Source organism: Mus caroli, chromosome 8, assembly GCF_900094665.2.
Source record: "Mus caroli chromosome 8, CAROLI_EIJ_v1.1, whole genome shotgun sequence".
Taxonomy (NCBI): Eukaryota; Metazoa; Chordata; class Mammalia; order Rodentia; family Muridae; genus Mus; species Mus caroli.
In genome coordinates this window covers 74,862,495-74,875,439 of record NC_034577.1, presented here as the reverse complement: position 1 = coordinate 74,875,439, position 12,945 = coordinate 74,862,495, and the positions used below count along the sequence as shown (strand labels likewise).

General features: G+C 42.6%; 1 protein-coding gene and 1 pseudogene across 1 annotated transcript; both read right to left on the bottom strand.

The window, feature by feature from the left end:
* Positions 1 to 4,513: 4,513 nt before the first annotated feature.
* On the bottom strand, positions 4,514 to 5,212 carry LOC110300865 (annotated as a pseudogene).
* Positions 5,213 to 10,589: 5,377 nt separating this feature from the next.
* LOC110300794 (olfactory receptor 10K2-like) lies at positions 10,590 to 11,673 on the bottom strand. Its single transcript, XM_021171067.1, has one exon. The coding sequence runs from the start codon at positions 11,624 to 11,626 to the stop codon at positions 10,682 to 10,684; it is 945 nt and encodes a 314-aa protein (XP_021026726.1). The 5' UTR covers positions 11,627 to 11,673; the 3' UTR covers positions 10,590 to 10,681.
* Positions 11,674 to 12,945: the final 1,272 nt, after the last annotated feature.

The window sequence follows — 12,945 nt, the reverse complement described above, 5'->3', positions numbered from 1 at the left end:
ACAGAAATGAGGATATGAGGGTGGGTTGGGCCTAATGGTTGGAATTAGCTTGGGTGGCATGAAGTCAGGTAGACAGAGGGGCCAGGACTCACATACAGGATGTGTCTCCTTGTCCAAGACCTGGCTAGGAGTGGGCAGGTCAGATGTGTCCTGATGGTTTGGAGTGGGGGTGTCTTGGCAAAAGGTAGGTTTCAGTTCACAAGAATGACAAGACAAGGCTGCAACACTGGATATGGGTCCCAGGCTAGATCTGGTGGGTTGGAGAGAAAGTGTGGATGGTAAGTCTCACAAGGCTAGATCCTTGAGAATACCATGGGATATCTGACTGGGTGGAGAGTTTGGTGTCCTTCAGAAGGGACTCGTGGATAGTGGCAGGTAGCTAGTGATTGACTGGGTATCCAAACAAGGCTGGGGCATTTGGTGTGGGATCTGAGGTACATGTGGGTTTGGAAGAAAGGGTGGATACGGGAGGGTCAGGGAGACCAGGCTAGACTCTTAAGAAGAACGTAGGAGATCTGGCCAGGTGAACAGATTGGATGTAGCACAGAAGGGGTCCTTCAGTATCTCTTAAAAATAAATTTCTTTTTCTTAGTATGACCTAAAGTGCTTCTTGTTATATGATAGGAGTCATATATGGTCATATGGCAGTTCTATTTCCAGCTTTTGGGAAAACTCAAAGATTGATTTGCAAGGTGTCTACACAAGTGTATGTTTGAAGTGTGAAGCACTGCCATGTCCTCAGATCCACCCGAGTATGTTGACAATTGTATTCCCAATGATGAGCAGTCTGTTTAACTGAGATCAAATCTTAGTATAATTTTAGCTTGAGTTTTCCTGGTGGCTAAAGATGTTGAACACTTTAAAAAGAGGTTATTAGTCATTTGTCTTCCTTCTTTTGAGAACTTTATGTTCTTCTCCATAACTCATTTTCCTGGGTTGTTTATTGTCTTGATGTTTAAATTCTGTGAACGTTGTATATCTGGGATATCTAAATCTGTAATCACAGATCTGTAAATCTGTGTTCCTGGACTATGATGAATTGTAGTTGCTCCAGGATAAACTATTTTATTCCTCTGAAGTGAGATCTGTGTTTGTGTCGACCCAGCCCTGCTGCATCTCCCCAGAGGTATAGACTACCCTCACACCATTCTTCTGAGCAATTACGGCCCATTCCTGACCCCACTGGGTACACCCCATTTATCACTTAATGAACTTGGTCAACTTCCAAGTTTTTCCCCCTTGTGGGAATCTTCTAGTGCTGGGTCTCCAGAGTCGTTCCTTTGAACTATGAGTTTCTAACCATTGTTTCCACATTGCAAGTGTAAGCATCGCATGAGATCCCTTTAATATAAATACACAACTCTTTTTTTGTTCTTCAAAGCCTGCGCATCCACACAACCATTTTCCAGAACTGGCTGTTTGTTTCAAGTAGCTGCCATCACGTGGCTTTCTTAGCTGAATTCCGACTATAACAGTCAACAACATACCAGAAAATAAACTACATAGACTCCTGAGTAAATATTTGAGACTTCTTCCATTATATGAGACAGATAGAAGACTCACTCTAAGACAATGTGAGTGATAGACATAGAGATTTAGGGTTGAGAAAATACACTCATGGTGGGCCAAGAGATCAGAGACTGATTGTCTATAAAGAAATATGTGAAATAATATTTACAGGAGATGAATAATTTCCACAATATAATATATTGTGTGTTACTGTTGTAACTGTGCCTTGTACTTATCCAATGGTCTCAAAATAAATATTCCTTTGGGGACACAAACATTGGGTTTATAGGGACCTGGCACCAGCTGAGCGTCAGCTGTTCTCACAGCTTAAAGTAAGACTTGCTTCCTGACCAAAGCCCATGACACATTTGCTCTGGGTCTTAGCAGGGTCTCCCCCATGACAACTCCTGTAATCTGTGTGCTCAGTGTTAAACGGCATCCTAACAATCTGCCCTAGGACATAAGGCTGCATGATAGGGCACATACTTTACTTGTAGGATTAACTTTGTGGCCAACGTATCAGAAATGCCAAAATTCTACCTCAATTTAGCCCTTTCTTTTTGTGTGTGATATACAAAAGCGATATATCCATAATAGAAAATGATGAATATCCAAGGAGGATGTCAGTGGTGACAGGTACAGAGCTCCACACCACACCTCCCAAGGAGTTCTTTTCAGTCCTTCAGCTAGGCAAACCCAAGTTCTGTAACTTCAACAAGTAAATGAATGACTTTCTGAACAAGCCAAATGAAAAACAAAGTTATATATCTGATGAAACAGGAGGTGCTAGTCTGCCCGAGGGAAGAGTACACTAATCGGTAACCCAACACCAAAGGGTCAACACAGAAAACGACATACAAGCAACATTACCATGCTGAGCAGGCTCTATGTATATTTTTTATGTGTGTGTGTGTGTGTGTAGGTGCATCATCCATGAAAGAAAAAGAGGTCTTGAATTTGAAAGGGAGTGGGATGTAAGTATTTGGGAAGGTTTGGAAGGAGGAGAAGGAAGGGGGAAATGATGTAATTCCATTAAAATCCCCCAAAATAAAATTGGTTTTAAAAAGCCTCAGCTTCTTTATTGACCTCCTACCCCAATGTGGTCCCTTTTTACTTTCCTTGTTTCTGCAGATATTCTAGGGGATGTTCTCACATCTGAAGATTAATGTTTTAAAAGTCTCAACTTTTCTAAGGGAGCCATGGGAAAATAATGAGCTAAGAGCTCACAAGATCATTATCTGAGGGAATTCTGGATGAAAAGATATCATTAGGATATCAAAACATAGCCAATAAATCATGCAACAAATTGTCATGCCCTGTCATAAAATTTGTTCTCCAAACATCAGGACTTTTCCCACCCGGAGTTCCCCAAGATCCACGAGTGTCACAGCAAGCAATTAAGGCATACGTCACAATCTGATATAGATTTAATTTGAGTCCTAAGTCTTGGAAGACTGAGCACACATGCCAGATATCAGGGATAACCATGACACTCTACCTCAAGGACGGTACAGGTTCTCTTTGTGTGGCTGTTCACATGTCATGTCTGAACTTCTATGACAGCTGTCCTTGACATTTCTCATCGACTGTAAAGAACATAATTATTGCACAGCGACATCATTTGGATGGAGATGTTATAGGGGACCCCGAGCATAGTTCTAAGAGCAGCCATTCGTGGAGCTGAAGTCCCACCATCCCTTGGGAATTAGCCAGCTTCCTGCATGGTGTTTTCTTGTTTACCATTTACTTGTGTGGGTAATGTGGCATGACTGCAGATGCCCTCATGGACCAGAGGAGGATGTGATGGAGGAGGATGCTATGTTGCCTGGAGCTAGAGAACAGGTGGTGTCCTTATCAGTATGGGTGTTGAAAACTAAGCCCTGATCCACTGAAAGAGTAGCAAGGACTCTGTCCACCCACCAAGTCATTTCTCTAGCACCTAGTAAATATCTTTATAAAATAAATTTGCTCTGTCATAAAAATCCAGAAAGCTATATCTTTTTTTTCTCATTTAGAATTTATTAAGTAGAACTCATCCTCCTATTCTTTACTTCAGCCAACACTTTACTTAGCATGCTTTTAACACACAAGTCCAAATATTTAAATATTTGTCATTTGAGTAAAAAAAAAAAACAAATGATTTATAGGTTAAAATGCAAAAGCATATACAAGCATATAATAGAATCCTTGTCATTGCTCTTGTTCAGTTTTATCCACCATTGGCTGACATAGTTCACAGCATTTGGGCTCTACTTATGTAAAAGAGAGAAAGGTATTGTGGATGGAAGGAAGGGTGGTGAGAACAAAAGAGTGAGCGAATGGAAGAGTTAGGGGGAACGTACAGATAGAAGAGCAGTTAGGTGAGCCTTTAAGTTAATCACACTCATCTTTCTTTTGTCATTGAGCCACATATTAAATAAATTCAAGGATTTCTGTGTGATAATCAGGTCATACACAGTAAAATGCTCTGAACACAACACCAATTAAGGCATGCTAGTAGCTCTCCTCTGACCACCTCTCCAACCATGCTCAAATCATTCTGATTGTGGCTTATCTCCTAGCCCGAATTCCCTCTTCTGCTGCCAACACTTGCTCTCAATATCTTCAGCTACATCCTTGCTTACTCTCAAAGGTTTTTCTATTACTATTCCATAGTGCTCCATTGACCCAACTTGTAAGATACATACCCTCTTTCTATGTTACTATGAGATTCTATGTGTCTCTTGTGACTGTGAGAGATCAAGACACAACCCTGAGGCCATTGCTTTGTAAAGCCTGCCTTCTGATCTGGTGATGCACTTCCCAAGGCACATGTGGTCTTGTACACTATGGCACCAGCACTTAGCAAGATAGCTGTCATGGATTAAATACTCTCTGGGACAGGAGGTAGTGGTTAAACAATGGCAGCACGATTAGAAAGCTATATCTAAAATACCATTACAACATCTTTTTTTTTTTTTTTTAAACAGACTTAATTTGCTTTATTTTTCTTGTATAAAAACCCTTATGTGGCAGCCACAGCTGGAGCCTGGGTCCTCTGAACAGAGTCTCTAATGTGGGTTTCCACAAGATGAGTGTGGGTTTTCACAAGATTGTCAGTGAATTCCTGGTAAGGAGACTTGGTGAACACAGTCTTTTTCCAGAGGTAGCTGCAGGTCTTGGAGATGACATCAAAGGTGGCCTTGGCAAAGTTGCCCAGTGAAGCCCCTGGCTGATGTGCAGCTGTCATCAATACCATCAGTAGCTTCTTGGGCACAGGAGCAGAGACAATGTCAGTGCCTCTGGGGGCAGGGATAAGGCACACTAGCACTGAGCCACAGCGCCCTGTCAACCAACAGGGAACAATGTGGGGCTTGCCAATCTAGTTCTCCCAGTAGCCTGTCTGCATAGGGATGATGGAAAGCTTGGCCAAGATTATTGCTCCTCAGATGGCAGTGGCTATCTGCTTGGAGCATTTAACACCAAGACCAATGTGACCACTGTGGTCCCCCATATTGACAAAAGCCTTGAACCCAGTCTGTTGTCCAGCCCGAGTTTGCTTCTGCACCGGCAGGATCTTCAGAAACTCATCCTTTAGGGATGTGCCCAGGAAAAAGCAAACAATCTCAGATTTCTTAATAGGCAGGGAGAACAGGTTGATCTCCCCCAGAGACTTGATCTTTGTATCCTTAAGCAGGTGGTCCAGGATAGTGACAGGGATCAATCACCTTGTCTTCACACACTTATAATCACAAGCCATGAATCCACATTCCCTGTCTGAAGTGGAAACTTAAGGGTTCTTTGGAGAGTTGGTTGGATGGTGTTTTGCTGGGGCAAACATGTGAAGGAACGTTTCATTAAAGTGGACACAGGTGTGAAAGGCTAAGGCAGACTCATGAAGGAAGGTTTTGCTGAAGCAGACACACGAGGAAGGATGTTCTGCTAAGGCAAGCACATGAAAGGACACATGAGGAAGGACTCTTTGCTAGCAACCTGCATGTATTGGTGCTCCTTACAATGCATAGAGTTGCATTTGTCAGGATGCCATAGAGAGAAAGAAGCACACCAAAAAACTTCTGGTGGTATGCTGCAGTTTGTTGCCGCTTCCAAGGACTTGGGCTGATTGGATGCATATACTGAGGCAAGATCTGCACTGAGACAAGGCACATGGAGGACATGTGATGTTTGGAGGGTACAACTAGGACTCCATAGAGTGATTGAGACAGAGCTTGGCTTGCGTGTCCATCTATTTGTGCAATGATTATGAGTCTTGTGTCTTTGCTGATCTTTGTTTCCCTGAGAGAGGCACAGCTGATAACTTCTCCTGGTGTTCCCATTTGTCCCTCCTGCTGACTCGAGTCAGGGCTGAAGCCTGGCTGTCTCTGCTAGGTTGTGTTACTGCTGTTGCTAACACAGTTCTACTAAACTGGACTGCTGGTGTATCTGCTGGTGTATCCGCGAAGTGCTGTGAGTGGATCGAGCTGCTCTTGCCTGCTAACATGTGAACTGAACTGCTGATTTCCAGACAACACAGACGGGAGTTGCTCCAAAGAACCTTTCTAAACAGATCCACTTCTCCCATATCCTTTCTTTTCCACTACCTCTGGTGGGTGGTAGGCTACAAAGGAGGTTAAAACATTTAAGAACCATCATTAAAAACAAGGTTTGAAAAAGATTAAAGTTACACCTGTCTTTGTCTTTCTCTCTACCAGCCCTGTGGCTTCAACTATGGCCACAGCCTTGGCATTGACTGAGGCTAAGACTGCTGCCAAATTTTCAGCACAGGTTGCTGTGGTCTACTAATCCTGGTCCTTCTCATCCTCCCAGTCCTCCTGCTGCAAACATCATCTGCCATTTTGTGTTATCCAGAAGAAGAAGCCCATTACATCTTAACAGTTTTGGAGGCATTGTTTATTCATTTATTACATGAATTTAAGTAGTGAATTAGATATTTAAGTTATTTTATTAGCAGACACTTGGAAACTGTCTTTTGTAAATGCAACTTTTATTTGCCTGATGTAATTGTCATCTCGGAGGTTTATTGCTGAATAAGCTTACCCTTTCTAGTTCTTTCTGAATTCTGGCTGTCTGTCACCACTCAGCTGTTCTTGCTTAAAACTTTGCTTCAAGCTGACTCATTAAAACTGGCTTCTCTTGGCCTCTGACCTGAATTGGTCTGTTTAGCTTCAAATTAACTCTGCCAATCTATTCTAATCTTTGAGTTCCACATGCTCTGGCTCGTTCTGTCTTCATCTGCTACCTGTCTCTGTAAAACAATCCTGGTAAAATTGTTGCCTCTTTCTCTCTGCACTGCCTAAGTCACCTCTCTTTCCTGTCTGTTTTTTGTGAATGTTGGGTATATGTAGGAGTAGTTCTGATGCTAAGGTCCTGTTCCCCAATTGGTTCTTGATCAGTCAGTAAAGAAGCCATGGGCCAATTGCTGGGCAGAAAGAATAGGTGGGATTTTAGGTTTGTGGGGGCAAGAGGAGAGATGCAGCAAGGAAGAGAGTTTGCTATGCTTCTGATGAAGAAAAGTTGACCAGCCGTGTAAGATCTTGAAATGGAGTGGCCACACAGGCTGCTCCTACAGGCTTGTCAGAGATGTATAGCAGGGACTAGATTCAACTGAGCAACTAAAATTATGGCAGGTGGGAGGTGCAGAGATAAGAATATTGATGAAGGCATGCTTTTCCAGGTAGTAGATAGTAACACCCAGTAATTGTGTCAGAAGGGAAGTTGAAAGTGAGCAACCTGTATGTGTGGCTTTTATCCATGGATTCAAGAGAATCTGGGTGGGGGCTGGTAGAGTTAAGGTAGGGTAATGAAAGCTACACGCAACAGGTATATTCTATCTCTGACTCAGTCTGTCAAATCTTTCCCTGATTCATCACTTTGTCTGCTCCTCAATTAGATTTTTCTTTTAAACATGGCTGCTTGTTTCTATAAACTAACTTTACCTTCATTGCTTGGGTATCTACTAATGGTGTGTCTGTATCCCGACAGAAGGATTATAGGTGTGTGATTAGCTAGGGTTTTTATTGCTGTGATGAAACACCACGACTAAAAGGCAAGTTGGGGAGGATAGGGTTTATTTGACCTACATTTCCATATCACTGTTCATCACTGAAGGAAGTTAGCGCAGGAACTCAAACAGGGCAGCAACCTGGTGTCAGGAGCTGATGCAGAAGCCATGGAATTGGTCCTGCTTACTGACTTGTTCCTTACGGCTTGCTCAGCCTGCTTTTTAATTGAACCCAGGACCAACTGCCCAGGGCTGTCACCACCTACCATATGCTGTGCCTTCACCCAATCAATCAATCAATCAGTAATTAATAAAATGCCTTTTAGGCCTGTCTACAACCTGTTCTTGTGGGGGCATCTTCTTAATAGAAGTTCTCTCCTCTCAGATGATTTTAACTTGGGTCAAAGTGACATAAAACTATTCAACATATTGCCTTAAAAAACCAAACCAAACCAAACCAAACCAAACCAAACCAAACCAAACCAAACCAAATACCAGGCATGAGAAATCCTGTTTTGAGTTGTTGGCCAGGGTTGCTCAAGAGACTCCTAAGACACACAGCCTATGGCTTTTGCCCTTGGTTGCCTCCCACAAGTGGAAGGATAGTCCTTACCGCTGAAGACACCATGCACTTCATAATCAGGTCCTGGGGTCCCTGAGCTGGAACTGACCTGAATATCCCCTCCCTGAGGAGAGCTTTCACGGTACAAAGGAGGGAAACAACCAACAGTCCTCCCCAACTATGACCATGAACCACATCGATGACCAACAGGGCTCCATAACCCCACAGGTGCAGTAGTGGCACACATGCCTTAGTAGCAACCAACAGCTCTCCAATTGGACTTATGACCTGCTCAATGAGAGGGAAACCTGGCCTAGTGCTGAAATCCTAGCTCACTATTCAGTGCAATTAAGTAAAAAAAAAATTTAAAGTAGCATTTATATAAATTCATGTACCATTTTTGCCTTAAGTAAGCCTTTGGTATTCTTGATGCAGGTATCTCTTGGATGCATTATTATGTGACATCAGTTTAATTATTGTCCTTTCCAGGATGTCTTTTAGGAAACATGTACTGTGTTGGTGGACCATTAGTCTGTTTCCCATGGAGTCTGCTGTCTTGACTTCTTCAGCAGTGAAAGTGTATCAGCTGTTGGGAGCAGAACTTCCTCCCTCCCTAGGCCTTTCCTCTCTGTGTCACCATAATTCTACACATTATTACTATTAGTTGATCTTAGGCCTGAAACTCAAGGGCTGGCATCTCAGTAAACTCAGGGGAATTTATAGCTAGGCAGAGGGCCTGCAGGATTTTGATCTCTTCTAAAGCAAACTTCAAATCTCAGAACTGTACCACTTTCCTTGAAGTCATATTTAGCATTTAGAGATAAAGTTATCAAGATGCATGAGCATGTGTGTGTGTGTGTGTGTGTGTGTGTGTGTGTGTGTGACCGGAATGACCAAGAAGCTCAGTTTAAACTTGAGAGACAGAGGTATATTAACTCTTTAAGCCCTATCCCCATAGTGTCTCAAGCTTTAAAGCTATGGAAGAAATGAAGTGGGCTAGCAGTCTTTGTGAACAGGCTTTACTCTGTAAAACAAATAGGTTTCTGGATGGGAGATCCCTCTTCTTTTTCTCTTATTTCAGTTCCTGGAAGATCTATGCTGTCAATCTTCATCACTAAAGAAGTAATTTGTGGAAGAAAAGGAAAACAGGAAGAAAAAAAATGATTCCGGAAACTGTCATTCAGAGGCAGATCCTGGGAAGAACCACAAAGAGGTGTCTGGATTACTGTGTTCTGTTTCCTAGCCTGTCATAAAGAGATAAACAAAACAGCTTTCTCTAGTTCTGGCTCTAAACACGTGTGGACTCCTGAGTCACATGAAGACCAGATGCTGGAGACTCTTTGCCCAGAGTTTTCCACATAGTGAATGTTGAATGAAATGTTAAGCTTAGATTTGTCCCAGTGTACAAAATCGTCATATTCATTAGATACACTGATATTATCAGCATACAGTATATCTGAATAAATACTTTAAAAATAATTAATTAAAAAAGAAACACCAAGGTAGATGTTTTTTTGACTTTCTCATGAAAGCATTAATTGGCTATATCATATACACCAAATTTTGAACTGGTAGTTGTTCAATTAGCTCATTACAATTGTAACTTAATTATATTGCAATAATAGAATTCAGACATTATTCAGAAAGAGCACAACGTTGAAAAAGAGAGCTTCCTAGGTGCATAGGATAAGGACAGGGTTGGCTGGAGGAATGGAACAAGTAGTGCAGAGGTGACCCGCATGGTACGGGGCTGCCTGGGTAGTCAGTAGTGGCTATTCACATGCTGCAGAGGCTGATTATAGATGTATAGATATACATTATAGATGCTCATTCCTTGAAGCTGACTTCTCAGCACTCAACAAGTCTGTGCCTGGAAGATTCCTGGAGATTCACTTGGCTTCTGTCCATGTGGGGATTCAAAGAAGCCATCAAAGGATGGTGGTGGTGGCCACAACAACAACAAAAGCAACATTCGTAGATGCAGTATGGGAAGGCGGGCAGCAAACACCACCTTTTGCCTCAGACCTCTTTACGTCCAGGCTACATGTTGAAAGGCCCTGTTCGTGCTGGGGGAAAATCTCCCCTTAGCTAATCTCTTCCGGAAATGCTTTCATGCATCTGCCTGAAGTATGTATCTTAGCTGAGTCTAGATCCTATTCGAATTGACAGTTGAGATTAGTCACAACACTGGCTCCCTAGAACAGAGATAGGTTCATGTAATATTCTTTTTCTTAAAAAAATTTAATTATTATTATAAATAAGTACACTGTAGCTGTCTTCAGATGCACCAGAAGAGGTCGTCAGATCTCATTATGGGTGGTTGTGAGCCACCATGTGGTTTCTGGGATTTAAACTCAGGACCTGTGGAAAAGCAGTCAGTGCTCTTACCTGCTGATCTCACCAGCCCTCATGTAATATTTTTTAGTGGACAATAATTCATGTCATGAAGGCAAGAAATTATGCGTTTCTGAATTTTATAATGGAAGTGAGCAAAAAAAATTTCTCTATTTCTGACCATGGCACTCAATTGCTTAGTTATTTCCATGTTCAGAATTTCCCTCTGAGTCTGTTATTCTTAGTAATTTGAGATATAAAAAGTGTTCCACAGATCAATGTTGTCTTAGGGTAACTGTTCTTCCTATTACCCTATGAAGAGCTGATTTGAAGTCTTTGTTTCTTAAGCTATAGATGACTGGATTGAACAACGGAGTTAGGATAGTGTAAGATACTGATATCAGCGCATCCTGGCTGGAAGAGTAGCTGGACTTGGGCCTTAGGTAGATAAAAGAGGCACATCCATAGTGCACTATGACAACAATGAGGTGAGAGGCACAGGTGGAAAATGCTTTGTACCTGCCCAGTGTGGAAGGGAATTGGAGGATGGCAGAAATGATGTGAATGTATGATATCAGGATCAACAAGAGAGGGATAACCAAGACCAGCGCGCAAAGCAGGAAGATGGTGATCTGAGTGGAGTGAGGGTGGTGAGATGCCAGCTGGAGAACAGGGGAGATGTCACAGAAAAAGTGGTGGAGTTGATTGGAAGAGCGGAAGGGTAGACGAAATACCAGGGACGTGATTACCTGTGCCACAGTGAAGCCACAGACACACGCTGCAACTACTAGCCCCACGCATACCTTGTGCCCCATGAGCACCGTGTAGCGCAGAGGGTGGCAAATGGCCACGTATCGATCATAACCCATGGCTGCCAGCAGGAAGGAGTGAGAACAGCCGAGGAAGAGGAAGGTGAACATTTGGATGGCGCAGCCGAGGAAAGAGATGCTCTTCTTCCGCGCCAGCAAGTCAACCAGCATCTTGGGCACAATGACGAAGGTGTAGCAGGTCTCAGAACAGGACAGGACAGAAAGGAAGAAGTACATGGGCGTATGAAGGGCTCGGTCTAGCACAATGGTGGAAACAATCACAGCGTTGGTGCTCAGAGTGAACAAATAGAGGGAGAGGAAGACGGCAAAGAGTAGCAGCTGCAGCTCAGCCAGAGACGAGAAGCCAAGGAAGACAAACTCTTTGACCACAGTGTCATTTACACACTCCATGGAGGCTCTGTCATCAGAGATCAGCCCCAGATGGGGAGAGGGCACAGAGGAAATCCTTACACGCTCGAGAAGCACAGGAGACTGACAGCCGTACAGCATGTGCTCCCAGACCTTCCTGCTAAACTTGCCATTCCTCCTTCTTCCTGTTTGTCCAAGAAACGAGAATTCCAGATCAAGCTGTCGTACATCAGATGTTGTCTCCGCAGTAGTTCTGGTAACACACGGCCCCAAAGTTCTTAAATTCCTGATGGAATTGTACTTAAAAAATTATTTATTTTATATACGAGTGCTCTATCTGCATGTACACCTGCACACCAGAAGAGAGCTTTGGATCCCAATACAGGTGGTTGTGAGCCACCCTGTGGCTGCTGAGAGTTGAACTCAGGACCTCAGGCAGAGCAGGCAGTGTGTTGAGCCATCTCTCTAGGCCCTGAGTTGCCACACCACCTCCAGTAGGATCTGTGTGACAAGTTCCACAGACTGAGGCAATTGACCTCAAAAGGGGGAGGCCTCCTGGAATGAGTTGTGGAACTCTTTGCTGGAGAAAAAATATTGAGCCGTAGTTCTCATGGCAATCTATCTGTTTTGTTTTCTCTTATTCTTTTTCTTATTAACATGTTCCTGGTAGTCTAGGCCAAGATCTTAAGTGAGAATAATGCGTAAGAAACCATCCCTAGAGATGGAGCCACTAACATGACCTTATCCTCAGGGAAACCAACGCTTTACTTTTTAAATCATGTACAAAACTATTATGATAAAAACTTTCCCAACAATAAAATTTCATATGGCTACATGTGTGTCATCAGAGGTGGATTTTGGTATATGGTAAAGAAAGCCTTAATTAGAAAGAATAAAAAATAGTTTAAATTTATACATTGAAGATTTATAAAAAATCAGGCACTAGATGTTAAATAATAATTGACTATGGGGCTGGAGAGTTAGTTCAGCGGTTAAGAGCACTGACAGTTAAAGATTTATTAACCTGCTCCTGGAAATATGCCACTAGCCTTGGATGACAGCCCCCTACTGAATACATTCTTTTAGAATTGTTATATTTTGATGACTTATAATGATGTTACCGGTTCTGTTTGTGATTCACTGAATACATAGTTTCAGAGTTGTAATGCTTAGATGATTTTTGTGCTTTACGGTGCCAAATGATTTTTGTTGGTATTTGTGATTGCTTCACTGGCTACAGTTTCTAAGAGATGTAATGTTTGGTTTTTTAATGTATAAAATTCCCTGCTTGGGAGCTGCAGAATACACTCAGATTCAGACTGCCTTTGTGTTTGTTTCTGTTTGTCACTGCCGAATCCTTA